At 46.5% G+C, this 26,813-nt stretch overlaps 1 protein-coding gene across 2 annotated transcripts in view; it reads left to right on the top strand.

The window, feature by feature from the left end:
• The first annotated feature begins 4,757 nt into the window (after positions 1-4,757).
• Positions 4,758-26,813, top strand: part of TMEM255A (transmembrane protein 255A) — a 51,409-nt gene continuing 29,353 nt past the window's right edge. Inside the window, exons 1-4 of one of the 2 annotated variants that reach the window (XM_040265246.1) lie at positions 4,758-4,941; positions 11,733-11,875; positions 19,986-20,048; positions 22,319-22,408. In XM_040265246.1, coding sequence (XP_040121180.1) covers positions 4,884-4,941; positions 11,733-11,875; positions 19,986-20,048; positions 22,319-22,408 — 354 coding nt within the window. In that variant the 5' untranslated portion in view covers positions 4,758-4,883. The remainder of the gene's footprint in view (positions 4,942-11,732; positions 11,876-19,985; positions 20,049-22,318; positions 22,409-26,813) is intronic. The other variant, XM_040265247.1, reaches the window with a different exon arrangement.

The following is a 26,813-nucleotide window of genomic DNA, read 5'->3' on the forward strand; positions in this document are numbered from 1 at the left end:
TGAAACTTTAGAACCAATTATTCCACTGTAATGTTGTATCCCATGGTAATAAAGATGCCAATATTTAGTTCACTGTGTTATTTATAATGTTGAAAATTAGATACCTCTAAAATGTTGCTGGGAGAAATATGAATAACCTCAGATATGCAGATGACAACACCCTTATGGCAGAAAGCAAAGAGGAACTAAAGAGCCTCTTGATGAAAGTGAAAGAGGAGAGTGAAAAAGCTGGCTTAAAAGTCAACATTCAAAAAACTAAGATCATGGCATCCAGTTCCATCACTTCATGGCAAATAGATGGGGAAACAGTGGAAACAGTGGCTGACTTTATTTTGGGGGGCTGCAGATGGTGACCTCAGCCATGAAATAAAAAAGATGCTTACTCCTTGGAAGAACAGTTATGACCAACCTAGACAGCATATTAAAAAGCAGAGACATTACTTTGCCGACAAAGGTCTGTCTAGTCAAAGCTATTGTTTTTCCGGTAGTCATATATGGATGTGAGAGTTGGACCATAAAGAAGGCTGAGTGCCAAAGAATTGATGTGTTTGAACTGTGGTGTTGGAGAAGACTCTTCAGAGTCCCTAGGGGTGCAAGAAGATCCAACCAGTCAATCCAAAAGGAAATCAATCCTGAATATTCATTGGAAGGACTGAGGCTGAAGGTGAGGCTCCAATACTTTGGCCACCTGATGTGAAGAACTGACTCATTGGAAAGGACCCTGATGCTGGGAAAGACTGAAGGCAGGGGGAGAAGGGGACGACAGTGGATGAGATGGTTGTATGGCATCACCGACTCGATGGACATGAGTTTGAGTAAGCTCTGGGAATTGGTGATGGACAGGGAAGCCTGACATGCTGCAGTCTATGGAGTCGCAAATAGTTGGATACAACTAAGAGACTGAACTGAAAATATTCCATAGCAGGGAATGATAAATAAATGATGTTCCATCCATTTAAAATCATGTCATCAAAAATTTCTTACTGGTACTGGAAAACACTAATGAGACAGTGTTTGGTAACTGATGCAGGTCACAGAATAGGAAGGAAACAATAGCAAAGTAAAGACAAGTACCAGCTTTTTTTCCTGGTGCTGTGGTGATTTTCCTGGTACACAAAGAAAATTACCAGCTAATGATGGGAACCAGTCGTGCTTTGTTGGCAAAATAACATCATCAACCATGGTTCTCCTCTGATTTATCTGTTTTCAGTGCAAGTACTGGATACTAGATATTGACCTGTGGTAGTCTGGGTGGACACAACTCTGGCGTCAATTGGAGATGTTTGGATTCTTTCAGGTTCTCCTTTATTCTGAAGCTCCTTTCTTATCCTTGGTCAACTCATGTCTGGAGCTGACAGGTAAATGGTGGTAACCACAGCAGAGAGGGAATGGTTAGGATGTAAATATGTATGTGTATATATGTGTGTCTGTGCATTTGTGAATACTGGTGTTGCCACTATTCCAAATATGCATGGATGCATATATGTGTATGTACACATGTAGACATGATCTCTCTAGTCTACATCCCCAAATTTGGAATCATGAAGGTACTACAGCAATTTAGTATTGGAGTGGGTTGCCATTTCCTTCTTCAAGTAACCAGTCAAACTGATCATCAAAATAAGGAAGTAATGGAGTGCTATCGCTATTCCCAGAGTGAATGTGTTAGAGGCAGGGCACCATCTGGCATTTTTCTAGTGGTCTGAAGGCTTTTGGGGAGCACGCTTATCATTGGTTTGAAGGAGAAGAGAGAAGCAGGCTGCAGCTCCACTGGCAAAAATCTCATGCTCCTCAGTTTGCAACCCAGGGCAACACTGTATGCTTGATTAAGCTTGCAACGAAAAGGATTTATTTTAAGCCATTTTAATAATTTCTTTTTTATCAGAAGCTAACCAAGCAGTTTTATAGTAGCCTTCATTAGCATGAAAGACCTGTTCCTTCATCTAGGCGGCTTGCCTATTGGTAAATTTTACTATGAGCTGATGTATGTAGAAAACCCACAAGTGTTTTGACAGGAAGAAAATCAGAATAGAGCCCATGAAAAATCGCCTCTTGCTTTTTAATTGTCTGCCTCATTCTGAGTTAAAATAAACTTTTTTTTTTTTGAGGAAAGGGGGTCCCTGTGCCAGGCTCAGCTGAAATGTGTTTTTTTTTTTCCCCGATTTCCCATTCTAGTCCCTCCACTTATGGCAGGTCCTGTGAGCAAACAAGCCCAGCATCTCTCGGGAGAAGACTGCTACTACTCTCTGAGCTGCCGCAGCTGCTGCTATTGTCACTGCTACTGGTCTCCAAGTCATTTTTAACTTGACTGAGAGCCTGCTGTGTTCCAAGTCCCATACGGTACCCGGAAAGACAGTGTGAAGGAAATACACAGTACGCTGTTCTTTGAAATAGCCAGCTTCTCTAGTATTTTCTAAAACAGTGTTTCATTTTCGCGCCAGATTCAAGAATACAGATGGTGCATAAAGCAAGGCTCACTCCCCCAATTAAGGGCACCTCCCGAGTTTCCGGCTTTGATTATAAAGGTCAAATTACATATGCCGTCTGTGTCAATTCACAGGTAATGTGCTTCTCTCTCAAGTGAAAAGACAGCATTGGATCCATTGTAACCAGCATAGTAACAAGTTTCTGTTTGGCTTCTTTAGGGCTCTCTAGCTGTATGATTGCTATTGGGGAACCCAGATCCCGGAAGAAGGTGTAAAGCTGTCTTTTCCCGCCTGTATAAAAACCTCTTCAAGGCTACTTTCACAGCAACAAAATCAGTTAATTATGAAGTACTACTGAGAAATGAGTGCTGGTTGCAGGAGTTCTTCCCGTTAAATCTGTGGATATTTAGAGTGGGGGAAGGAAGAGACAAGTAAACAGAACTGGAGACAAACATGGCAGAATGTATATATGGGGTTTCTCTCTGCCTTTGTGGGGCTCTTGGAGACTCTGACACATAAGCCAAACATGCTTAAGACACACACCTCTACAACCTTGGGCATCCTATCTCTATCTAGGACATGAATCCCAGATTTTGAAACCGCATCTATAGCGTAGAGCTGCTAATAATACCTGACACAGCCTTCAGCCTGGCCCCTGGGGTGCCCAAGTTCTTGACAAAGGGCTCCCTTTTCAACCTTCAGGAAGCATCTCTTCTTCCTTGGGAAGATGGTAAAGGACAAGGGCCTTTGGTTCCATTTCCTGGGTAAGGAAAGAAAGTAGATTAGCAAGGCAGAGCTGGAAAGAACAGGTATTCTTCTTCATCCCATCAACTCTCAGGAGAGTTATACTTGATTTGGGTGTGTTTTGAGGGTTCACATGGAGAGAGGGTTGTAGCAGTCATCAAGGGGAGGTGGTCGGAAGAAGGCCTGGCAAGCAGAGCCTGGGAGCTCTCACTGGGGCAGAATGAATGCCTTCAAACCGTTGATTCACCCACTGCTCTCCCCTCCCTCACCTTCCACCTCCCTTGGCCACCAGGCAGATGTCTCAAGGCACACCAAGGAGACCTCTGTTCTGCCATTTGGGAGACGTTAGAACCATCCTCTGGGCCAACAACAGAGTGATTCCAGCCCAAGAGCCTGATGGGATCCGGAAGGACAGGTTGGGGGAAGACCTGGTTGTTCTCCAAGAGCAGGGACCTTCCTACTGCATCCCCAGTTTCCCTCAGCAATCCAGAGTGGGTCTATCAGCCATGACTTTCTCACTCTTGGCGAAGCTACTTGTGTTTTCATCCTGTTGCACCTTTCCGGGCTAATGAATTCTTCAGGTTTTCAACGTGCTATACACAATAGCATTTCTCTACTAGCTATCTTAGCAGAAAGAGCACTGACCTGGGAGTCCAACCAATCTATGTTCACATTCCACCTCTGTCACTGACTAGCTGAGTGAATACAGGAATTTTTCATCTCTTCTCTGAGACTCAGTTTCTCCATCTGTAAAATGGAGTTATTGATACCTCCTTTTCCTGCCTTGCATGGCTGCTGTGATGAGAAAATGAGATCGTTGACCTAAAAGAACCTTGAACAAAAGCACAAATTCAGGTGCTGATGCAGAGTCATATTTACTTTTTGCTGAATCTACATCTAGCTTTTAGGGGGCTATTGGTTCTAGAATTCTCAGATTTGGTGAATAAGGCTGTGTTCCCTCCCTCCATCTCTACATAATTTTATACACTCTAGTCACATCCCTTCCCAGCCTTTATCTTTCTAGACTGAAGAGTCTGCATTTGTTTAATCTATCTTCATATGGCAACCCCCTCTACCCTCCCCCATCTCCTTGATTATAGAGTGGCCCTTCTCTGGATCATCTCCAGCTCCATTATGTCATTCTGGAAGCACTAAGACCAAACCTGCACAAATGTGCGTGTGCGTGTGTGTGTGTGTGTGTGTGTGTGTGTGTTCTCAGCTCTGAACCTCTTACTCTGCCCCCTCCCCAATTATAAATCCTAGAACAGGATGCTAGCCCAAGACCCTCTCTCCAAAGTACAGAGAAGGCCACTCGGCCCCAGGCTGTGGCTTCCCCCTCTTTCTCTACGCCGTCCCGGCCCCAAGGGGCTAAAACGGCTCCCTGTCTGGCTTGGGAGGCTGGGAGGTGGATAACTAGGATGGAGGGGGCCGAGGGGGAGGGAGGAGAGGGGTCTTGCGCAAGCGCACGTCGCTGCTCGGACCGCCAATGCTGCTGCCTCCCGGAGCAGAGGGAGGCAGGAGAGGAGGGAGGGAGAAGAGGGGAAGGGAGGGGGAGGAGGCACTTGGGCTGCAGCTTGCAACTGAGGCAGTCTCTTCTCAGCTCTCCGGAGGGACGGGGAGCGGCAACCGCGGAGTAGGATGCTCTGCGGGGCGCCCTGAGCCGGGGGCGCCTGAAGCAGCTTCGGGGGCCGGGGCCACAGGGCAGCTCTCACCATGCATCAGTCCCTGACTCAGCAGCGGTCCAGCGACATGTCCCTGCCGGATTCCATGGGTAAGTCTAGCCTCCCTGCCTCTGGGCGGCGGCGGCCAGGAGTGAGTACGCTGCCCCCTGGACCGCGAGCGCTCGGGCCGCTCCGGGGAGCCATGGGGCGGGAAGCGGGGCGAAGGAGGGGGGTCCGCGCGCCCCAGCATCGGGGTCGTGGACCCGAGCCCCAGGGGAGCGGCCCGGCGGGGGCGGGGGCGACGCGCGGAGCTGCGACCGCCCAGCTTGCGTCGGAGTATCCCTTACCCGAGTGCGGGTGTGCGCGTGTTTGTGTGCGTGTGCCGACAGACTTGCAGCCGGCGGTAAATCTGAGCTGTCTGGGGGATCAAAACACTTCCCTGCAACCTGCGCCTTCGCTTTCCATTCGACGCTCCCTCTTTGCAAAGTCCCCGTCACTTCTAAGAGCTCACCACTAAAGACAATTAGAAGAAACAGGGTCCTCGCCCCCTCCCAACTCTGTCGAAGCTGCCCTGAAATTCAGAGCTGCAGTGGGGGGAAGCCTGACTTGCACCTCACTGATGGGGGGGCTTGCGCAACCCTGGGGGATGGGCAGCAGGAGGGGGGTAAGAAGAAACGGGGCGGGGGGCTGGCAGGAGGGGAATTCCTTAGGAATCTCTCAAGACAGCCCAGCTCGGCTGTCTGCAGCGGCAGGATCAACATTCCTGGAATTTGATTCCTATTTTGTTCCTAGAGCACGGAGTGTGCGTTGATTGTAAAAAAAAGGGGGGGGAGGGGGGAGAACGAGTGAAAGCGCAAGAAAGAGGGAGCGCGAACCCGCGCATCTTCTGAAGTCGCGCTTTTCCTCTCCGGGTGGAAGGGAGGGGGAGGGGGGATCCACTAGCCTGATTTTGTTCAACACCTTTCCTCTTGAAAAGTGGGGGACAGCTGCCTCCAGGCATCAACTTGGCTGCTCCTCGAAGCCACTTTTAGGTAGTTACAAACAAACAAAAAACCCCCGTCCCCCCTCAGCTGTTAGGCACCTTCCCAAGCCCTATGATTTCACTGGGCGGAGAAATTAATTTGGAGCCCAGGAGAGCGGGAGGGGATCGTCAAGCCACGATTCCACCTAATCTTCACATTCGCCTCGTATACATTTGAACCACATTGAATCCCCGCTTTCCAACATACTTTACATTCTGCAAAATCCCTCTGTCCCGAATTATTGCCATCCACCCTGCTCAGGTCTTCTCCAAAGAATTTGCGGGAACATCGAGGGGAGGGGGCAGGGAGAGGGCTGAACTCCCTACGTAAGCTCCCTACTGCCTGCAAAAGACTCCGTCTCAACAGAATTCGTTCACCCGAGGGGCCCCAGAAACTATCTCTTGATGGTGGAAAGATCCGTATTTTTTAATGGTTTTGCCTATTCAGTACAAGAATTTGCTTTTTTAAAAAATTATTTTTAAGGGTGTAGTTATTTGCAACGTGGTACAAATAAGGCCAAGGGCTCAGATCCGAATCCAGAACACAGCAGTACCAGACTCTCCCCACTCCCCAGGTCTCTTTACCCGCCCCCCACCTCAACGCGCGCGCGTGTGTGCGCGCGCGCGAAGCCCCCCTCCCTCCACAAGCTCACACGCACACAGAATGCACTCCTCACCTTGGCCAGCTGTGGCGCCAACGCAGCCCTGGCTCCTCGACGCCGGGCTGGCGTGCAGGCGAGGGCCGGATGGCAGAGTGCGAGGTTCCGGCTGCGCGCATTCCCGCAGCGGCCACAACCACCTGCAAAGCCGGCCGCCCGTGCCAGCCCCTCTGCCAGTGCGGGAGTGGGCACGTTAGGGACCCCGGGTTAGAGCGTTGCTCTTAGGCACCCAAGAGAGTTCTTTCTTGGGCTCCCAGGGGCCCTCAGCCAATCAGGCGTTTCCCGAAACATCTGCGCAACAAGAAGATGAGTGGGCTTCGCCCAGTCCAGACTCGACACTGCGGGAAAAAGAATTACAGATCCCATATGGACGTGCGAGCCAGCTCCATGCAGCCCGCTTCGTAAAGTGCGCAGACCCAAGGCAGAGCAAATTCCCGAGTCGAGTGGTAACCCTGGGTTTCCAGAGTTTGGACAGGGGAGTCTCCCCGGAGTTCCCTGGCGTAGGTCCCGCACAGCCCAGGCCTGAATCAGCGTCTGGGCTACTTCGGAGCTGCTCCCACTTACCTCAGCCCTGGCAACGCCACCTTCCCTTGCATGGGGGAGGGGAAGTGGAGGTGGGTGGGTTAGTGTTTCAGCCTCCAAGGGCAGCATTTCTGAGGGAATTCCCTCTACACGCAGGACACAACCTCAGCCAAAACAATAAAATAGAAAACACAGAGACACACACTGCACCAAGGTGCCTGCACTCTACGCTTGCCGGCTGCCTGGGAATGAGCGATGAGTCCGCGACCTGGGCGGAGCAGGCGCTTGGACGGTAATTTGAAATTTGACTCCGGCGCCCCTTCATGCCCCTCCCGGCAACCCCCATCTCCCTTTTGGCAACACCGCCCCCAGGCGCTAAAGCACCTCTACTACAGCGGGGCTCACCTTCCCTTGCAAATAACACATTTGTAATTCACCGGTGGACTTGGAGGTCTCTGATCAAAGTATTTCCCGAAGCGGGGATTTCAGCACCTTTAAGGAAACGTTTGGGAAATTGGCAGAGCGTTGAGGCTCTTGCGTGGGCAGCCACCTGTTTCCATGGATGCTCAACGCTGGACTTCCTGAGACCCACCCTGTATGGTCCAGCTGACCCAGGTAAGCAAATCCTAGTGGGTTCAAAGGTCAGCGTGAAGGATTAGCCAGTCAACAACAACCTAGTACACAGGACAGAATTATGGGCCTCAGTCCTTGCTGCACTCTGATAGAGACTGCATCCCGTGTCGTCAAGGTGGGAATCGGGAACATGTACAAGGTTAAAAAAAAAAAAAAGTGAGCAGACACCATCCATCCTACCTTCTGACAACCCACACCTTGGTTCCTGTCAGATATATAATCCTGGGACTGGTGGATATCTTATGGGTTGTGGACCAGATGCACAATTACAGCATAACTGTAGCAGTTATAATGAATAGACAGTATTACTGAGTGAGGTAGCTAGGAACTCAGGGACATGAAATAATGAGTGATTAGAGGAGAGCAAGCTTGATCAAGGAGAACTTCTTGGAGGAGGTGAATTTTGAGCATGTCTGAGAGGAAGGGAGGGACCCGGATTCAATGACCGCAGTGCAGGTGGGGGCTCTGACCAGGGAGGAGACTGGGAGGAGGGAGAAGCTGGCTGTATTTGGAAGGGTGGAGATGGCAAATAATTGGGCCCTTCTCAAGAGCAGAGCATCTTGGTTGTCATGAATCTGGGGTGGAGGTGGGGCACTGCAGAGAGGGAGGGCTGCAGTGGTTCTGCAGGGAGGCTGCTGGGGGCGGAGAGGGGCAGGCAATGCCAATGACGGGATTCAGACTCTCCCACTGCTGGTGGTTGCAGGGGTGGTTGTTGTTTAAACAGAAAGATACTGGGCACCACATAGACAGGCTACTGGGAGCCAGTGGAATTGTCCCACTGGTTGGGCAGAAGGCTTTTTGTGCTGGGGAGCCCTGAGATGCACACTATTTAAAAAAAGACAATTCTATGAGTGTCCCTCATGTTTATTCACACAACCCCCCCCAACCCCATAGCCTTCTTGATTAGAAAGGAAGCGATTCTGAGATGTGGCCTCCTGTTTATTCAACAAGTACTGACTGCTCACTAGGAATCAGACACTGGTGGGCGCTGTTTTCACATACCTGCGGCTGTACTGAAGTACCTCATGGTGTTTGAGGTTTTTTTTTTTTTTTTTCTGATACACTGATTTAAATCAGAATAAGATGTCCTGGTGTATGTGGGAACATCTAAGGCCGGCCCCGCATTGTATCCTAAGAAGAACAGAACTCTGCTTCTCAGTTCTTCAATAAAACAACAGCCAGGAAAATGTCCTAAGCAGACACAAAGAGCTGTTTTGGGGAGCCTGGAACACACCATCAGAGAACAGGTGTTTCTTGCTCGAGGAAGATGTGACTTTTCGGTCAAAGTGCCTCTAAAGATAAATGGAAGGGTGATTCTTCACTTTTAAAAAGGATTCACCCTGGGATTCCTTAAAATGGTCAGCTCTCTAAGTTCAGCTAGAGATGATTTCATTCTACACAATTTTAGTCCTTATAGTATAAAACAAGGGGTGACTTGGGGGAGGGTGTGAGGGGCCAGAGGATAGATATTCAACCTAGTGATAGGAGAGTTTTCTTAGGGATTTGATCCAAAGCTAATCCTATCTGGGGGGCAGGCCCCTGTGGAGCTCCAGGATCTCTGCCTGGGTTTCTCAACTGACTGGATTTTCAATTCAGGTTCTGAAGCAGTAGAAAAAAAAAAACAAAAAACAGATTTTCAAATGACACCATGTGGTTTGCTGAGTCACTTTTCTGACCTGACTCCTATGCTTTTAAGAGTTAGAGTGATATTTGCTAAGGAGACCCGAGAGCTGTGAATAAAATCAAAAGCCAGTTGGCCGGGAAGGAGCCAGGTGAGTGATATAGCCCCAAATTTAGAAAGACCAAGACCGTATATACACACTCCCCCACCTCTAGACTCTAGGGTGAAGTGTTTTCCCTGTAAGGTGTTGAGACACTTTCGTGTGTCACAAAGATGCCCTTGTTGTGTCCGGCTGTCTTCTCACTCTCTTTGGCTAGCCTGCGGTCTGGGAGGGCTCATATGGTGTGGAAATGCAGACAGGGATGGGAGGCCATGTGGCTAAGTTTATGTTGTGTGCTTGCACACTCAGTCATGTCTGACTCTTGGGGACCCCACCAGATTCCTCTGTCCATGGAATTTTCCAGGTAAGAATACTGGAGTGGGTTGCCATTTCCTTCTCCAGGGGATCTTCCCGACCCAGGGATCGAACCAGAGTCTCTTGTGTCCCCTGCACTGGCAGGCGAATTCTTTACCAGTAAAGTCTATGTTAGAGCCCCTCTGTGGAGCCAACTAGCAGATTCACTGAGAAGCTGTCATCAAATGGATGTGGGGACCCTGGTTTAGAGACTCATTTAAGGTCCCTGCAATCCAGAGGAAGGGTAACACCTTCAGATAAACAGGAGAAATCAATCCTGCTCCCCCACCCCAACCCTTCGCAGTCCAAGCCTCCCCGCTCAGCTCTTCTGATTACCAGCAGTCAGCTCCCTATTTGCAGCCCAAAGAGCCGTCTCACACGAAGGGCCCTAATAACACGGGTGTCTCCAGCTCTCCTGAGGTTTTCCCCTGGAGGCGGGACTCAGCACACACCCCCCAGAAGAGCCCCCTTTCCCAACTCACTTTACCTCTCCTCCCAGGTTGCGACATGACGCTTTAGTCTGTGAATGCCTCTAAACACTCAGGCCACTTCTACATTTCGATGTAAAATGGTCTTAGAATAGGCCCATATTAGAAATGACCCTGATGAGTCACATCCCTCACTTTCGAGGCTGACGTCAAGGGAGAGACCGCCAGCCCCTCCCCTCTCCCTTGGAGCCTGAGGCAAGGACCGCACTAGGGGAGAGGAGATGGATGGTGGGGCTCACCCAGGGTGGCTCTTCTTCCCTCAGGGGAGGCGGCGTCTGCTGGGGGCTGCAGGGCCAGCCACAGCCCCTCCGTCTCGGCACCGCCAGGCCTCCTGGGTCTCACTGGCTTTCTCGTCCCCCCCTCCACCCCGCTTCCTTCAGCCCCTCTCCCCTCCCTCCCTCCCAGTGGTGCAGTCTGAGCTTCAATGGCAGCCGCTTCCTGAGGCTGCAGCGAGGCCTCCCAGAATGACGGGGTCCTAGAAACAGTCCCAAGTGGCCTCTTCAGGCCCATAAATGACAGCCAAGCCACCTGGGTGGGCGACCCCGTCATAACACTCCTCTCTAGAGAACTGGACTCTCAGAACTAGTCCCCTAGTTGCTTATTTTTATGAGAACTCCTAGGTGGTACCTCATCCCTCCTATTTCCTGTTGAGAACCCCCTCCGAACGAGGAGTGTTGAACAGTGCTCTACTCCTTTAAAAAAAAATTAAATTGAAAAACGAGTCACATACCATTTTTCTATCTGACTTCATAAGCCTGTTTTTAAAAAAATATATTGGTTTGCGCTATCATGTCTGATAAGCACTGGGCAGGAGAACGGGTCATCATTCGTGTTTATGTCACTCTCACATAAGCCTAAACAATGTAAGCTACAATCCTCCCCATCTACCTCCCCTGATACAGATCTTTGGGGACTAATGGCCTCCAAACATTTACTTTATTACACACATTTGTTTTGTGGCAAATCTTGCCAACACACCATTTTAAAGTTTATACATGAGGTGGCAAATGTCAGAAATAAATGAAAAAAAAAAATCCCAGTACCTGGCTTGGTTCTGGTATTTACACTGAAAATGAAATTTCATATCTCCAGCTTATGAGAAAACCCTTCTTAGTTGCATATTGGCTTTAAAATATTGTCATTTAATATCTTCACAGTACTCTTTTCCTTTATCATACACCTTGTAATTTGGCTTAAAAAAACACTCCACTAAGTGTGTATGACACATCTTTTATCAGATGCCAAAAGCACAAAAATGTGTTTTGTTTTTATGTAACTGGTACAGTTCCTTCTGATGTTTATTTTCAAACCGGAAATGTATATATTTTACTGTAAACGTAACCCCTGACGACTGCACAAACCTAAAGCTCCATCTCTTCTCCGTCATCCCACTCCCCAGAGAGTAGGGAGTAGGGAAGGAACACCTTCCTAGCGACTTTTTTCTTTAAGTCCATCCCTTCTGCGGCCGAAATGGGCAATTTCAGTTTCTCTATGTGCTTTCAGGAGCCTTCAATCGGAGGAAACGAAACTCCATCTATGTCACCGTGACTTTGCTCATTGTGTCCGTGTTAATTCTCACGGTGGGCCTCGCTGCAACCACCAGGACCCAGAATGTGACTGTTGGAGGTTATTACCCAGGAGTTATTGTAAGTATCAGAGGCATAGGTAGGTCTCAGCAGCTTGCCAGCTAGAGACGTTTGGTTCTACTCTGGTGGCTTTCAATTCTGTTTGAGTTTCTGTTTTTGCTCAGTTTTCCTCCTTTATATATCTCTGTGTTCATATAGAGAGACAACTCGGGTCTATTTAGAAGAGCACTGGACTAAGAAGAACCCTAGCTCCATGCCTAACTAGCAGTGTGATCCCGAGCAATCTCCCCTCACTCTTTGGACCTCAGTTTTCTTATCTAGGAGATGTTAGCAGTTAGCAGTGTTAACCTTAGGCTGAGATTCTTTCCTTTCTGGGCATCTGGTTCCTATACATAACAGAGGTCACCCGACCTTACTTGAACTCTGAGGGCCCTTGCAGCTTGATAGTCTTATGACCCACAGCACACTGATCTCCAAAGTCATCCTGCCGTCCTCTCAGGAAAAATATGTGGAATATCCACTCCTAAAATATGTATACGTATTCACTTACAAATTATATACATGTTCATAAACCTATTAAAATGGAAATTCAAAATTAGATAAAAGTGAATGCACTTTTAATTTTTAATATCTTCATACTAACTAAAATTTCAAGGAATGATACACTTTGTATGAAGTCTCATTAAAGCTAGTGGCTATAAATCCTTATTTCAAGTAACCTACTAGATAATTTTGAATATGTGGGACTTTCTTCTCAGATATGATTGTCATTGGCATCATTGCATTTTGAATGTACTCTCACAGGGTGGCAAAGAGCTTACCCTGAGACTTCCTGTCATTTTCTCACTGTGTTACTTTATTACGGTCATCTTCTTTGTAGTTTATCAACAGGAGTCTTTGCTCACCCCTTGTCCGTTTTGTTGCCACTAGTGAAGACTAGATAAGACTATCTGGGCACACATAATCTGCCCCACCCCCAACCCCCTGCTGCTTTCAAACTGCTCTCCTCCCAAAGGATAGCTGCCTTGTCACCTGATGTTCACTCGGAGGGGGGGCGCCAGTGACAGTCCGTGTGTTGAATAATTGCAACTCGCAATTTCCTATTCTTTCAGATAAACAAAAAATAGGAAACAAGAGTTCGAATAATTTCTTTCCCTACTTGAGTGGATTGTTTTACCCATCCCCAGGCTGCATGCAATCCACTCGGGAAAGTGCTGAACTCTGCATACAAAACCTCATTGGACACTAAATCACCACATCATATATGAAATGAAATATATACCATTTTGTCAGTTATACCTCAGTTGAGTTGAGGAAAAAGAAAAACAAACAAAAACCTCATTTGGATCTATACATGCTACTACTGACCCCCAAAACTTAATTGAATACCAATTAAATGGCTTCTCAATTGTAACTGCTAGAGGGTGGGAAGGAAGTTAGTTAGGATGAGATTATTATTATTATTATTATTTTTACATTTTAGGTTATCAGAGAGGACAGATGAATTTGTTATTTTTTTGTCTCTCTTCTTTTTTACTCTTTTTTGGAGTGGTGGGGGTTGGAGAGAGAAGCAAAGGAAGGGGAAGGGATTAAAGATGGATGCCTTTGACAAGCCAGCACTGTGAGTGTCCAAGCCTGACGCCTGTTGCCTAGGTCACCGATTCCACAGTCAGCCTCCTCAATAGCCCTGGACTCTGGCACCCAGCTGCTGAAGGCCGCCCACCCCACTGGGGGAGTTCCTCCTTGGGCCCACAGAGCTCCCCTCAGCCAAGGGCAGGTGTCCCACAAACAGCATTTGGTGCCCTCTGCTAAGCATGTGATGTGAGAACTCACCCAGTCCACTTCCTGTGGTGAGGCAAGAAAACCAGTCGTCAGCAGAATTGGGTTTTATTTTTAAACCCATGAGGGAGGGGGGAATGGAGGGGGGGTAAGATTGCATTTTGGTGGCTTGGGAAAGCAATTTATAGGGTCTGTGTGACTTTGTGGGCTTCAGGTAACTACATTTAGTAAGAGATTTCTGACTGCTGAGCACATGCTCAAGCCAAGATTCAGACTCCCCCTGGGTGAGGGGAAGGTATTTTCCATGTCATTTAAGAGTAGCAGCTGCTATTCATGAACAGTGGCTCTAAACCTTCTCTGTAGAATATCTGCCCGTGGGTGGCTGGGTTGGAATACATTAACAAAGGAAGGAGGGCTCGTAATTGTTATTGGAGTACCTGATGTTCAGCTAGCACTGGAAGTTGAAGCAGTGGGAGAGTCTCTGTGTGTGTGTGTCTCACTGAGAGCTGATATGGAAATGTTAATCAGAGAACTGGCCTTATGGCTTAACCTTAAACTTTTTGCTTTTATAGTTCCTGTAGATTGTTTCTTTAAAATAGGTTTTAATTATAGAAAGTGAAGGGGGGAAGATTGCAGGTTGAACAGCCGAAAAATCCATTTGAGGTGATAGGTCATATCATGTTATAACAGATACAATAATGACTCATGCCTCTGAAAAAATGAATGCCTGAGAATCTAGATTTATTTGGGACCTTGGTGCTTTCACTAATTGAATAGTTTGGTTATTAGAGAGTTATTGTATAGACTCTAAGCCAGTGGTTTCCCTACCTTGGCGTGTATTTTAATAAACACCTGGGGGAAGTCTTAATTCAGATGGATCGGCAGCCACTTGGAGAACTAAAACACAGTAAATAAACTATGCTTAGCAATAAAACCAGAATGAGCCAAATGTGGCATCTTTAGATTCCACACTATCAAGTTGGCCAGTCTGAATATAAATAACTATTGTATAGATTTGGGGAAAAAAATGTCAGTTTATTTGCAACACTGCTATTTTAGAATTCTGGTTAAATGCATATGTGAGAATGTAAAATTTTAAAACAGACCAATTAGGGGGCAATTATATGATGACTTACCATACACTTCATTTAAAAATATTGAGATCTCAGGCACTGAAAAATCTAATCATATTTTTTAAACTCTAAGTCACGTGACACTTTTCTGCAGCATCTTTATTTTACCAAATGAGATGCCCTTCGACAATGAGGTGCATTCTGATAGGGTGTTAACTACTGTACCTGAACCAGAATGTGGTGTCATCATCTTAAGGCATGTGTGCAACAGACATCTTTAAAGATGTGCTCATCTCTACAGGCTGAACTGTATCATTAAAAAAAATTAAAACCAACCCATAAAGACAAACTGGCTTAGGATTTTTACTGTCCTCAAATATTCAAGACATTGTCCATTTTAGAAGAGTTCCAGTGAACTTTCTACCCAGGAGGACTAAAAAAAAATAATAATAAAACAAAACAAGAGCCTCGGTTGTATGAAGCTGGAAAAGACGAGGGAGAAAGCCCACTCCTTCTCTATAGCTCTAGGCTTAGATCCAGGAGAACGAGGCCTCCAAATGTGCTTCCCATGCAACCCCCAAGATGGAGTTGGCCACCTGATCAGTGCTAAAAGTCTTTCATGCCAACATCTTCTCCCCTACCCTGTTGTACTGCTAGGGCCCACATCCACCTGGGTTTTCTTTCAGGAAAGAAACCAGGGGTTTCTGTCCTCTTTCCCAGGCAGGGGAAGAGGAGGCTCAGTTAACTGAAAATTATATCAGAGTTCCCATGGGGGAGTAGGAGGCAGAGATAGCAGGGATCATTCAAAACCATTAATAGCCCAGAAACCTTCTCTAAGGCCAATGTGGCTTCAGCTTCACATGTGAATACTCTGGAAATCCAACAAAATTTTGACTAACTGGAATGCTCAGGAAATACAAGGAGCTCTGAACAGTGGGATTTTATGGTTTTGTAGCCACAAAATAGTTTTGTGGTTTATTGTGAATGAGGCAGAAATTTTTTTTACCTCTTGTTTGAAGCTGTTTCTAAAATATAAGATCATTCTAAGATAAAGTTGCTTGCTTAGTAAGCATGTTTCAAAGATGAGTTTTGAGTCTTGATTTGCTTGATAGGACTAACCCTCCACTAGCTTCCTGTTGCTTCCTCAGCATTGTCATTCAAAGCTCTCTGAAGATGCCCTCAGCCTGGTCTCCCACACCTTTCTTTTCCCAAAATTGTCCATTCACAGTCCCCTGAACATTACTTGGGCTGGGATGTCCTCCCAGTGCTCTGTCTCTGTTTATCCAAATGTTCTTTTCTATCCTATCTTAAAGACAGCTGGGACATTTCTTAGCTACTGGGATCCACAGTTGTGCCTACCATCTTTGAACACCCTACCTTAGATTCTTTCTACTCATAATTGTTGGAAAATAGTCACATTCTGTTTTGTGGGATGTTGGGCTATATTCTCATTTAGCTTTGTTTATACACATCAGCAATCCCTTATCTAAACCCTTGGGCCAGCTGTGTTTGCAAATTTATTTACTTTTTATATTTTAGAAAGATAATACTGTGCATCTATCATATATTGGGTTGGCTGAAAAGTTCATTTGGGTTTTTCATAAGCTTCAGAAAAACCTGAGTGAACTTTTTGGCCAACCCAATGTTATCTAACTATCCCAGTGGAGTCTTGAGATATACCCAGTAATCAAGCATCTTCATCTTTCTACAGTAAACTGTGAATTTTTACACTAAGTAGATAAACATTATAAAATAACCTCACAGCAGTTTGAGGTCAGATTTTGCCACCAAGTTAGTTACAAAAAAGCCTTTTGGTTTTAAGAGCTTTGTTGATTTCAGCATTACAGAATGGGATTGTAGACCCATTACCTAATTATAGTTCCTTGAGGCTATCTCATTGGTCTTGGTATCGTATCCCACCTCATTTCCTGGCCTCCAAATCACAGGTCTAGTACTGAGCCTGCCAGAATAGCTGTCCAGTGAAAACTTATCAAATGATTAATCTTTTTGAGCTTCATCTCCAGGATGGGAATAAGCATGGGTGCAGTCTAAAAAGAGCCCTGGAATCTGATTTCTAATGATTTGTCTTTTTCCCCCCTACAATTGGAGAGCAGCCCAAACAAAGCAAGCTGGTTATTTGTTCAGGTAATGGGGAGTCGAGATGGAGGTCCAAAGGTCTGAACATTCCACGATTTGGTGTTCTCGAGGGAGGATCATAGAGCTTACCTCTCTGAGGCCTCTGGGGAGCAAACAGTTGATTAGAGGCCGCTGCCTATTTGCAGGAAATTCTGTTGAATTTTTTCCTCCTTTGAGTTCACTGGCTCAGCTCTTCCTCAAATAGGATCTCTCACTCCCTCCTTGCAGAGAGCATCTTCCCTGAGGGGAGTGGGCAGTGGCAAAGGTCACTGTTCTGCTCACAGCAGCCACAAATGCAGCAAAGTGAGACTGGAGGAACACCAGCTGTTAGTCAGGGGATCGGAGGGCCACTCCTGGTTTTGCCTGAACTTGCTGTCAGAGGGGACAAGCCCAGACAATTCTCTAGGCCTCCATTTTGCTGTGTAGCAAATCGGACTCATATCAATACGGAGGGCAAGTGCTTCTTTAAATTCAAATGCTCTTCATATGTAAAGTAGTTTCAGCGGCACTGGCAAGTTAGTGCCATCATCCAGATGAGTGAATTCTTCCAGCCAGAACTCAGGTGGTCTTAGTGTCCCACCTGGTGAACTCTGCCTGTCTTTGGCCCCATTTCTCTCCTCCTCTGTGAGATCTGGAAGCGACCATGTATTTAGCAGCCTCCCTGATGCAGGTCACACTACATACATGCCTTGTCTCATTTCATCCCCACAGCAGCCCTGTGTGGTCAAGATCATTGTGATTCCCACTTAATAGAGGAGGAAACTGAAGCACAGAGTGGTTAAAGAACTAGCCCAAGACCACATAGTTTCTAAGAATAGCAGAGTCAAAGAACAATACAAAATGAATTATTCTCAGCTTCCTGAGCACCTTGTTTCTATCTCACCTGTGGTCATTCGGCCACAGACTCTCTCCCTCACTAGGCTATGCATTTGCACAGGGCAGGGGCCATGTCACCTTATTTATGTGACAAAAGTACTCAGTGAGGGTTGGAAAATGGAATGAGTTGGAGTGGAATAGAAATGGAATGGAAGGAAAGGGGAGGGAACTGGGTAGAGTAACTGGCTGCCCTGGGATTTCCAGACAATTCCATGAGGCTTCAGGCCACCTCTTCTGGTCATTGCCATCAGAGAGTTATTTGAGAGTGTCAGCAGAAGTGAGTGTGTTTGCTTTGCTTCCTGTCTTAAGGCAAAGGTTGCCGTTGGGGATCAGGAGACATTCAGTGAATATCTGTGGAAACTGATGAACCACTCAGTAAAAGGACTTATTTTCCTTGTAAGAAGCTGCCTTAGTGACTTTCTTTCAATCTCCACAAATGGCCTAGGGTATCATAAGCACAGACTATTCATGGAATTCTTCCTGAAAAAATGGAAACTGAACATATTGGAAGGGCAGATAAGATAGAATATGAAACTCTTCTGAAATAGAGCAAAGAATGATAGGATTTCCCAGCTCAAATCAGGTTAGAGCTGCTCAAAAGTTAAATGTCTTTTTAAAAAGTGATAATAATCGCTAGAACAATAACTCCTATTTACTGAGTACTTGCTGTGTGCTAGGCCGTGTGCAAAGTTCTTTGACTGTAGCATCCTGGCTAATCCTTAAAAAATCCTGCAAGACAGCCACTTCGATGGTCCCCATTTTCCAGCTAAGGAAACTGAGGTTTAGGGAGGTCAGTCAGTTTGTTTAAGGTTGCAGACCCAAGGAAATGAGCTGGGTTTAGAAGCCAGGCTAGTCTGATGACCAGCTTTTAATCACGATACTTTAAATTTTTTATTTATTTGTTATTTAGCTATGTCTGATCTTAGTTGTGGCATATGGGATATTTTGTTGCGGTGCACAGGCTCTCTAGTCATGGTGCCTAGGCTTACACAGTATGTGGGATCTTAGTTCCCTGACCAGGGATCAAACCTGTTTTCCCTGCACTGCAAGGTGGTTTCTTAACCACTGGACCACCAGGGATGTCCCTAATCACTATACTTTTATCACAACTGATTTTAATTACATTTCAAACAAGACCAGGTAGGAGACAGGCATAGAGTAACTGTTGAGAGAATGTTCTCTGTAGGGTCTTGGATGGCACAGAATACACCCTTATGCTCTTCAGCTTGCATTTCCCAAGAAGGGCTGCTGGCTGAGTGGCCCTGCAGAAGGAGCCTTGGAAATTTGTATTCATTCCTTCCCTTCAGTCCCCCTACACTGCCCCACCAGGCTCTTGCCCAGCCTTTGGGTCCTTTAGATTTCCAAGCCTGGTATAAGGCTTGGGGGGGCGCCTCAGGCTGAGAGAGATACCCCTGTGAGCCAAAGTAAGGCTGCAGATGGAAAGCCTGATCATTAGTGAGGCTCAAGAGAAATGTAACTACACCACTGGACTTTCGTTAAGATTTATTGGTCCATTCCCACCACATTTTACTTCTTCCACTTTCATTCCTGATAACGGCCACCGGTTAGTGATTGTTCCTAGCCGAGACTGGCAGATTCAGTCCACTAATGGCAGAACTGAGAGCAAAGTGGGATTTGCTACTCTGAGCCATCATCCCAGACGCTAAGACAGGGAGATTGTTTCTCAGCATTTTACACTGCCATTTCTGCTCACCCTTTAATGAATGCTTTCTGTCTATAAATGAAGCAAAGATGGAAGAAGAGGTGAATAAGTGCTCACATAAATTGCAGTGGGTCAACCACAAATACAGGCTTTCAAAAAAATTGTTTTTTTTTTTTTAAGTCTAGGTTAAGGTGCTTGCTGATTTCTAAAGTACTTCCTGGGTTTGATTAGTGTGGCAGATGCATCAAAAATTGCTATTTCCAACCTTTATTTTGTGATTCGTGCATCAGGGTAGAAGGTCTCTTTTCAAAGAAAAGATAAAGATCAGAATATAATGCGTGCTTTTCACCATTCACATGCTAGGTAATGGATATGGAAATTGAAATCAGCAGGTTCTGATACGCTATGGTTGACTTTTACTTTTAGCTTTCGGGAACTTGAGTTTCTTTTTAGGTGAGATTCATATCTACAGGGGCAAATTGGTAAATGGTGGGAGAAATGCTTTTTTAGCTCATACTGTATTTGTGTGCATAACAACTGCACAGGTTTAGCAGGTTATTTTCTGCGATCCTGAATCCTGTCCTGGGGCTGGAATGATTGTGTGTGTGGTCAGGCTGACCATCTATGCCCTGTTGCTTTACAGCTTGGCTTTGGATCGTTCCTTGGAATCATCGGATCAAACCTCGTGGAGAACAAACGGCAGATGGTAAGTTTTCATGGCTACACAATCAGACCACTTCTTCATCTGAAAGAGCTCAACATTTCTGTGGATGGGTAGCACACTTCCTAAGCTGGCCCACATTGGACCACGAAAGAAACAGCTACCTTCCTCTAAGCTTCCGGGAAACTTGTTGTAAAGCGACCCTGTGCTGTGGGACTTGTTCTCACCTTGCCTGATGCTCCCTCAGTTGCCCAGCTCATCTCCTTAAGTCACAAGGATAGAATAATCTGTATCTTCCCCTTTGCTTTTCCCCTCATCAGCGAATGAGTGCGCCAGCGTAGCCAGTCAGGCCACTGTCCTCACTTGGGGTGCCTTTGCTACTCTGATTCCTGCACTTAGTGGCCACCCTTATCCCTCCCTTTCTGATGTATAGCCTGAGATTTCCATCTAAGGGGCTTGAATTAATAGAACAAATACATATAGGGCACAAGAAGACAAAATAAAATTACAAAGTTGGTCTCTGATAGTCCCATGACCCTTGGTTCAAAGGTACCTGTGTGATGAGGTGGAGAGGAAAGGTGGGCATATACTGGGAGGTAAAACTCACCAAGTTCTCTGTCTGAATGGGGCCCCACAAGGGCAAGCTGTTGTGTCTTCCTGCTTCAGCCTGAGAAGGCTTTGTAGAGGGCAAGAGAAGAAAGTACAGACTGAATTGCAAGCTTATTGTAGTTTTATAGGCTTGTAAATCAAGAGGCCTGGTGAGTGGTCAGATGGTGGACTGATTAGCCTCCCCAGTACAAGTCTCCGTGGCATCTAGACTTTGATAATGGAGTCTATTTAACAGCAAGTTTAATCAGATAACATAATAGCCCCAGGGACAGAGAACTGTAACCATATGTTCTCCCCCAGCAGTGTGGGGAGTCGGCCTCAGGGGAGTTCGCATAGTCCTCTTCTTCCATGTCACCTGGGCTCTCCCGCAGCCAGTTGTGTTTGCACTTTGGATTTAAATTATTCAAAGTAACAGGGGAGTTCTAATTGTAGAGCTGATCATAGCATAGCTAATAATGCCAATTTCATGACATCGTTCATCCATTATTTACCAATCCTCTGTACTGCTGTGAAGTGAGATTTATGGGACAAGGTTTCTGAACAACTCCCAAAGGAGATCTGTATTTCCTCGTAGCCTGTTGAGATGGGAGAACCTTCGGGTGGTCTTGACTTTTATTTCCTCTCTTATCCCTAGAGAGCAGCCTAATGTCATCCTATTTCTCCCTTTCCTCCCACAAAAGCACCTCAAGGAGTGTTGTTTTGAGGGTCAACAAGGGCACATGGGGGCTTCCCACATGGCTCAGATGGTAAAGAATCTGCCTGCAATGCAAGAGACCTGGGCTCCATCCCTGGGTCAGGAAGATCCCCTGGAGGAGGGCATGGCTACCCGCTCAGTATTCTTGCCTAGAAGATCCCATGGAGAGAGGAGCCTGGCAGGTTACGGTTCTTGGGGTCACAAAGACTGGGACATGGCTGAGCAACTAACACTTTCACAAGCGTAGATGGTGGGCTCAGGCAGTACCTACTCCCGACCCTGGAAACACCTAGAAATGCCTACCTCCTCATTAGATTGTAGTATTACCCTTGTAATGGGAGACACATTATTAGGAAAATTTCTGTTACCTAACACGATCAGAGAATAGGGCAGTCTAGTTCCAGCAATTTTCATACCTGAATTTTTTCGTATTGACTGCACAGAATTGATCGATTTCAGAGACTTCAACCCTTGTAAAATGTCTTTGACATCTAAGCCATAAGTTGTGTGGTCTCCTTCCTCTGTGATGCAGGGCCATGTCAGGTTGTGTGGGGCCTCACAGTCATGAGGGGTTGGGCAGGTCACTGTACTAGGAGTTTATGGGCACAGGCTCTTCCATAGCCTGGCCAGTGACCTGGGACACACCATTTCCCCTCTCTGAGCCTCCACCTCCATAGTAAATAAAATAGGGGTTGGACTACATGATATCAAAGGTCTGACACTTTTCTGAGTCTCAGAGTGGAAGAGCCATGCAGCCTGATTCCTCAGCCTCCTCTTCCTTGGGTACTCACGGACTCACGGAGTGAATTTCTTAGCTTGCCCTGAAAATGTAGGACATGCTCCAGGGGCCCCTTGTCTGCATCCCCCTCCCACTCATGCTACTGAAAAGGGCCTCCCCGTGGGGTGGTGGGCCAGCATTCTGCTTTGCCAGGAGGTCTCTTGGGGATCGCCTCATCCTCAGAAGCAGTGAGAGTGGAAGACTAACAGACACTTTTGCTTTGTCCCCCAACAGCTGGTGGCTTCTATTGTCTTTATCAGCTTTGGTGTGATTGCGGCCTTTTGCTGTGCCATAGTTGATGGGGTCTTTGCTGCCAGACACATTGTGAGTATTTTTAGTCTGGGGTTAAAGTAAGTGTGCGATACAAGGAAGCTTCATCGAGCGGGTGTGTGCTGAGGGCTGTAAGGGGTGCAGAAGAAGTAGAAGACAGGATCCCTGTCCCATGGAGGTGACGTCAACATAAGAATCTCACGGAATGCACTACAGCACTGGGGCTGAGCTGGGGGGGTGAACTCTAGGTGCCAGAGTGGTTTATCTTGGGTCAGGCCATGCTTCCCAGTGGGGGAGGGGCTGGAGGTTGTTGAGATTTGGAAAAGTCAAAGACAAGGGCATCGGGGCCAGGGAATTGGCACTGGGAGTGAGGAGGCAGGGAGAGAGCCCTGGTAGCTAACTCCCCTCACCATCTCCAGCAGTGACAAGAGTGGCCCATGAGGACAGACACATTGTTTTTGGCATGTGGAATCGAGTTCCCTGACCTGGGCTGGAATCCATGTGCCCCTGCGTTGGGAACGCAGAGTCTTAATCCCTGCCCCAGACACCCTTTCTAGGATCATTGAACTTTGCTGTCTTCATAGTTGGAGAGGAGTGAAGTGATTGGGGTCTGGAGAAAGCCCCAGAACTAAAATTCTCCAGAACAATCCCAGTCCTGGCGTTCAGGCGCCAAGTGCTTCCAATTCTGGAGAAGCTAAGCCTCGAGGAAGGCCTGAAACCCAAATCTGTGCTTCTTCTCAGGGAAGCCTGGGATTCGGGTCCTTCCCGTGGGCCCCGCTAGAGGAACCCTCACCCCTCACTCTGTGCTTTCTTAATCTGGCCTAAGGCCACCCTCTTCCATTGGGCTCAATAGACACAGTGCCCACAACCATGAACTTTTATAGGGTCCCAGAAAAATAGAATTTATTTTCAAATCAGAGGAAAAATGATGACCTTTTAGGCAAAAAAAAAAAAAAAAAAAAACCAACAACTTTTCACATGTAATAGAAATTTGTCTTTATACCAACGCAGTCATAACATATGATTAAAATAAATGAAACATCCAATTCAATATTTTGAATGGAGGAAGGAGTCCGCAAATGGCAAAAGTCCCAGGGAGGTCATAGCGTGGCCCTGATCTGGCCCACAAATCCCAAGCAAGAGTAAGCTAAACTGCTTACTGAGCCCCCACAACCCACTCAGACACTTATTTTTATCCCCAACTGAACCAACAGTGAAAATGAAAACATAAAGCAATTGAAAATCCATAAATAAAAAAGAAAATGAAAACATCCCATGAACTAGTTGGAACTGTATATTTTCTAAAACAAGTGAATTAGAGCAAAATTGAATCATAGGATATTCTGTGGATCAGTGAAATTTTATTCCATTTCAGTCTTTGGCTAACAGTGCAGGTTAGCCTGAGGGAAAGTCCTGGGTATGGATGGATCTGGGCAAGGGTGATTTGCAACATTGTTTCAATCCCAGCTTGTTCTTGGACTCTCCTCACAAACCTGAGTCAGTCCCTCACTTGCCAAGCTTAGTGGAATTCACATAGTCAGTGTTGGCATGTAAGGAGATCATTTCTGGGCAGGGGGAAAACTATGGGGTGGGAGAGAAAGGTTTTTTGCCCAGTTCTCTTTTGGGGCCAAGAATAGATTGGTTCCTATATCAGATCCATCCCTTATTATTTTAGCTGAGAGCAACCATCTTTTTCTTTTTGAAAAGGCAAATGACACAACAGGAACTTGTGACATCCACTCTCCTACCACCCTAACCACCCTAAAATAGCGATTCTATCACATAGGCAATTTTCACGTTACCCTTTGAGTATATATGCCTATTTTTGTAGCATGCTTGCAGTCAGTCATAGTATTGTGTGCTGTTTTGTTCCAACAGGCGCCATCTTAATGACAATAATTCTGTTTTTGTGTGGTGAATTTAGCGTTTCAATGTGCCTTGACATCTATTATCTCATTTGAGACCTACAACCATCCTGTGAGATATGTAGGGCAGACATGATTATCCCTATTTGACAAGCACTCTTCACTCCAAGGCAGTCTCCATGGCAACACAGGCCTAGTGGCCCAGAAGCCTGCCGTAGATTTTCATGGCATCATGAGCTAAAATGGCTTCCTCCTTTTCCCTCCTCTTCCCACTTCTAATTTTTTTTTAAACATCTGTATTGAGACATAGTTCACATCTCATCTAATTTATCCATCTGAAGTATATAATTCAGTAGCTTTTAGTACATTCATGGATATGTGCAAACTATCACCAAATCAATTTTAGAAGGTTTTCATCATCCCCCAAACAACCCCATACCCATTAGCTATCACCTCCCTAATCTGCCTGCTCTCCCAAGTCCTAGGCAACCACTAATCTACTCTCTTTTTCTATAGATTTCCCTTTATTAGTTAACATTTCATATTAATGGTATTATATAATGTGTGGTTTTCTGTGACATCTTTTACTTAGTATAATGTTTTCTACAGTCATCCATATTGTACCATATGTCAGTGCTTCCTTTCTTTTTATGGCCTAATAATATTCCATTGTATGGATATACCACTTTGGTTGTTCATTCACCAGTTGACAGACATACAGGTTGTTTCCACCTTTTGGCTTTTATGAATAATGCTGCTATAAACATTTGTGTACCAGTTTTTCTGTGGACCTATGTTTTCATTTTCTTTGTGTATATACCTATGATTCAAAGTATTGGGTCATATGGTAACTATATTTAACCTTTTGAAGAACTGCCAATTTTCCAAAGTGGCTGCATCATTTTATAGTTGCACTGGAAGTGTGCAAATCTCCTATTATTAGCTGACTTCTTAATTGTAACCATCCTGGCAGGTATGAAATGGTTTCTCATTGTGGTTTTGACTTGCATTTCCCTGACTCCTAAACTCCAAAAGGTTTTGATTGGTGGCCTTAGCCAAAAGACAATGGAAGAAAAATCCAAGTTATATTTACTGGAAGTTTCTTCCAGCCTCTGACTCTAGGTCATCTGTATCTCCTGCTGGTAGTGGCCTGCAGTAGAGCATTTGATTCAAGGGTTTGGGGTAAAGCTGGATGAGTCTTTGAGAAAACCTTTTTGCCTATACTGTACCTGCCAGCTTAAATGAAAGGCACATTTGGACTCCAGCACTGCTTGGGTGGGTTAGAACCAGCCCTTCCTGTTGTGGAACCCCTTTAACCTCATGGTGCCCTGTCCTTTTGTTTACTTTTTGGCTGCATCCCATGGCATGTGGGAATCCAGTTCTCTGACCAGGCATTGAACGTGTGGCCCCTGCAAGTCTTAACCACTGGGCCACCAGGGAATTCCCATGGTGCCCTGTCCTTTGGCTCAGGGGCATATGAGCTTCACCTACCTTCTGACACAGCCCTATGAATGTGTCTCATTCCTTCTCTCCCTTGTCTCCAATTTCCTTCCTTTCCCCTCCCTGAAGATAGCTATTAACTAGCCAGGCAAGTCACATCACCTTTGTGTGCCAGTTTCTTCTCTTCTACCTGGATGTAATAGGAACTTAGTTACCTCTCAGGGGTAACATGAGGACGGTATGAAATCATGGGCGTGAAGGCACCCTGAGAGGGCCTGGCCCTGAGCACTCAAACTCTCAGTGGAAGGCAGCTGGTGGCCAGCACTCCAATCAGCCATTGCTCGCCCTTCAGGCATAAATAAAAGGCTGTTGGCCGGCTCAGTGGCCTTTTCTTACCTGCCAGTCACATGGGCTTATTCCTCCCCTGGGGCCTCAGTGCAGAAGGGCAGCCACCGGTAGTACATGGGCCACCATCACACACACACACACACACACACACGTCGATCTTTGTTTAGGCAGTTGGCAGCTGTATGCTCTTAGTAGAACCAGGAGGTCAGGGGGTTACAAGCAGCACATCGAGCTCCCCACCCACCCGCCACAACCACGGAATGATAACTACTTCTACCGTTGCCCAAATGGGGACAATAAACCCTGCCAGTCATGACCATGAGAACCCTCCTGTCTTTCCAGCCTGACTCCAGGCTGAGCCCCAGGGCACGATACTTTGAGAACACAGAGCAGCTAGGTAGAAGCAACTGGACGGGGCGGCAGGCAGGGAGGCAGGGGGCACATGGGTGTCAGGTACAGGAGATGCTCAATCACACATGTGGGGGAAAGCAGCCATCAGGATGATTGGCAGTGGTGAGAGAAGTGGGGTCAGTGGGGATGGGGCAATAGATAAACTCCCTCTGCCAGGGCGCTTTGGCCCACCTCCAAAGGTCAGTTTGTATAAACTGCTGATCCTGTGCTAACCTGCTCTTGGCTGAAGGCCCCTCCCACTCAGGGCATGTTTAGTGTCCTGTGAAAGTTGGGCAGCATCCCCTGCCTGCCACCTTCTGGGCAGCACTGGGTGGCATCTGTCTGTCCCACCCCAATGCACGCCACCATCCCCCGGCCCCCCGCCTGCCCACACACCCCCACCCCCCCCACCCCCC

This window comes from Oryx dammah, unplaced genomic scaffold (assembly GCF_014754425.2).
Source record: "Oryx dammah isolate SB20612 unplaced genomic scaffold, SCBI_Odam_1.1 HiC_scaffold_23, whole genome shotgun sequence".
In the NCBI taxonomy this organism is placed as follows: domain Eukaryota; kingdom Metazoa; phylum Chordata; class Mammalia; order Artiodactyla; family Bovidae; genus Oryx; species Oryx dammah.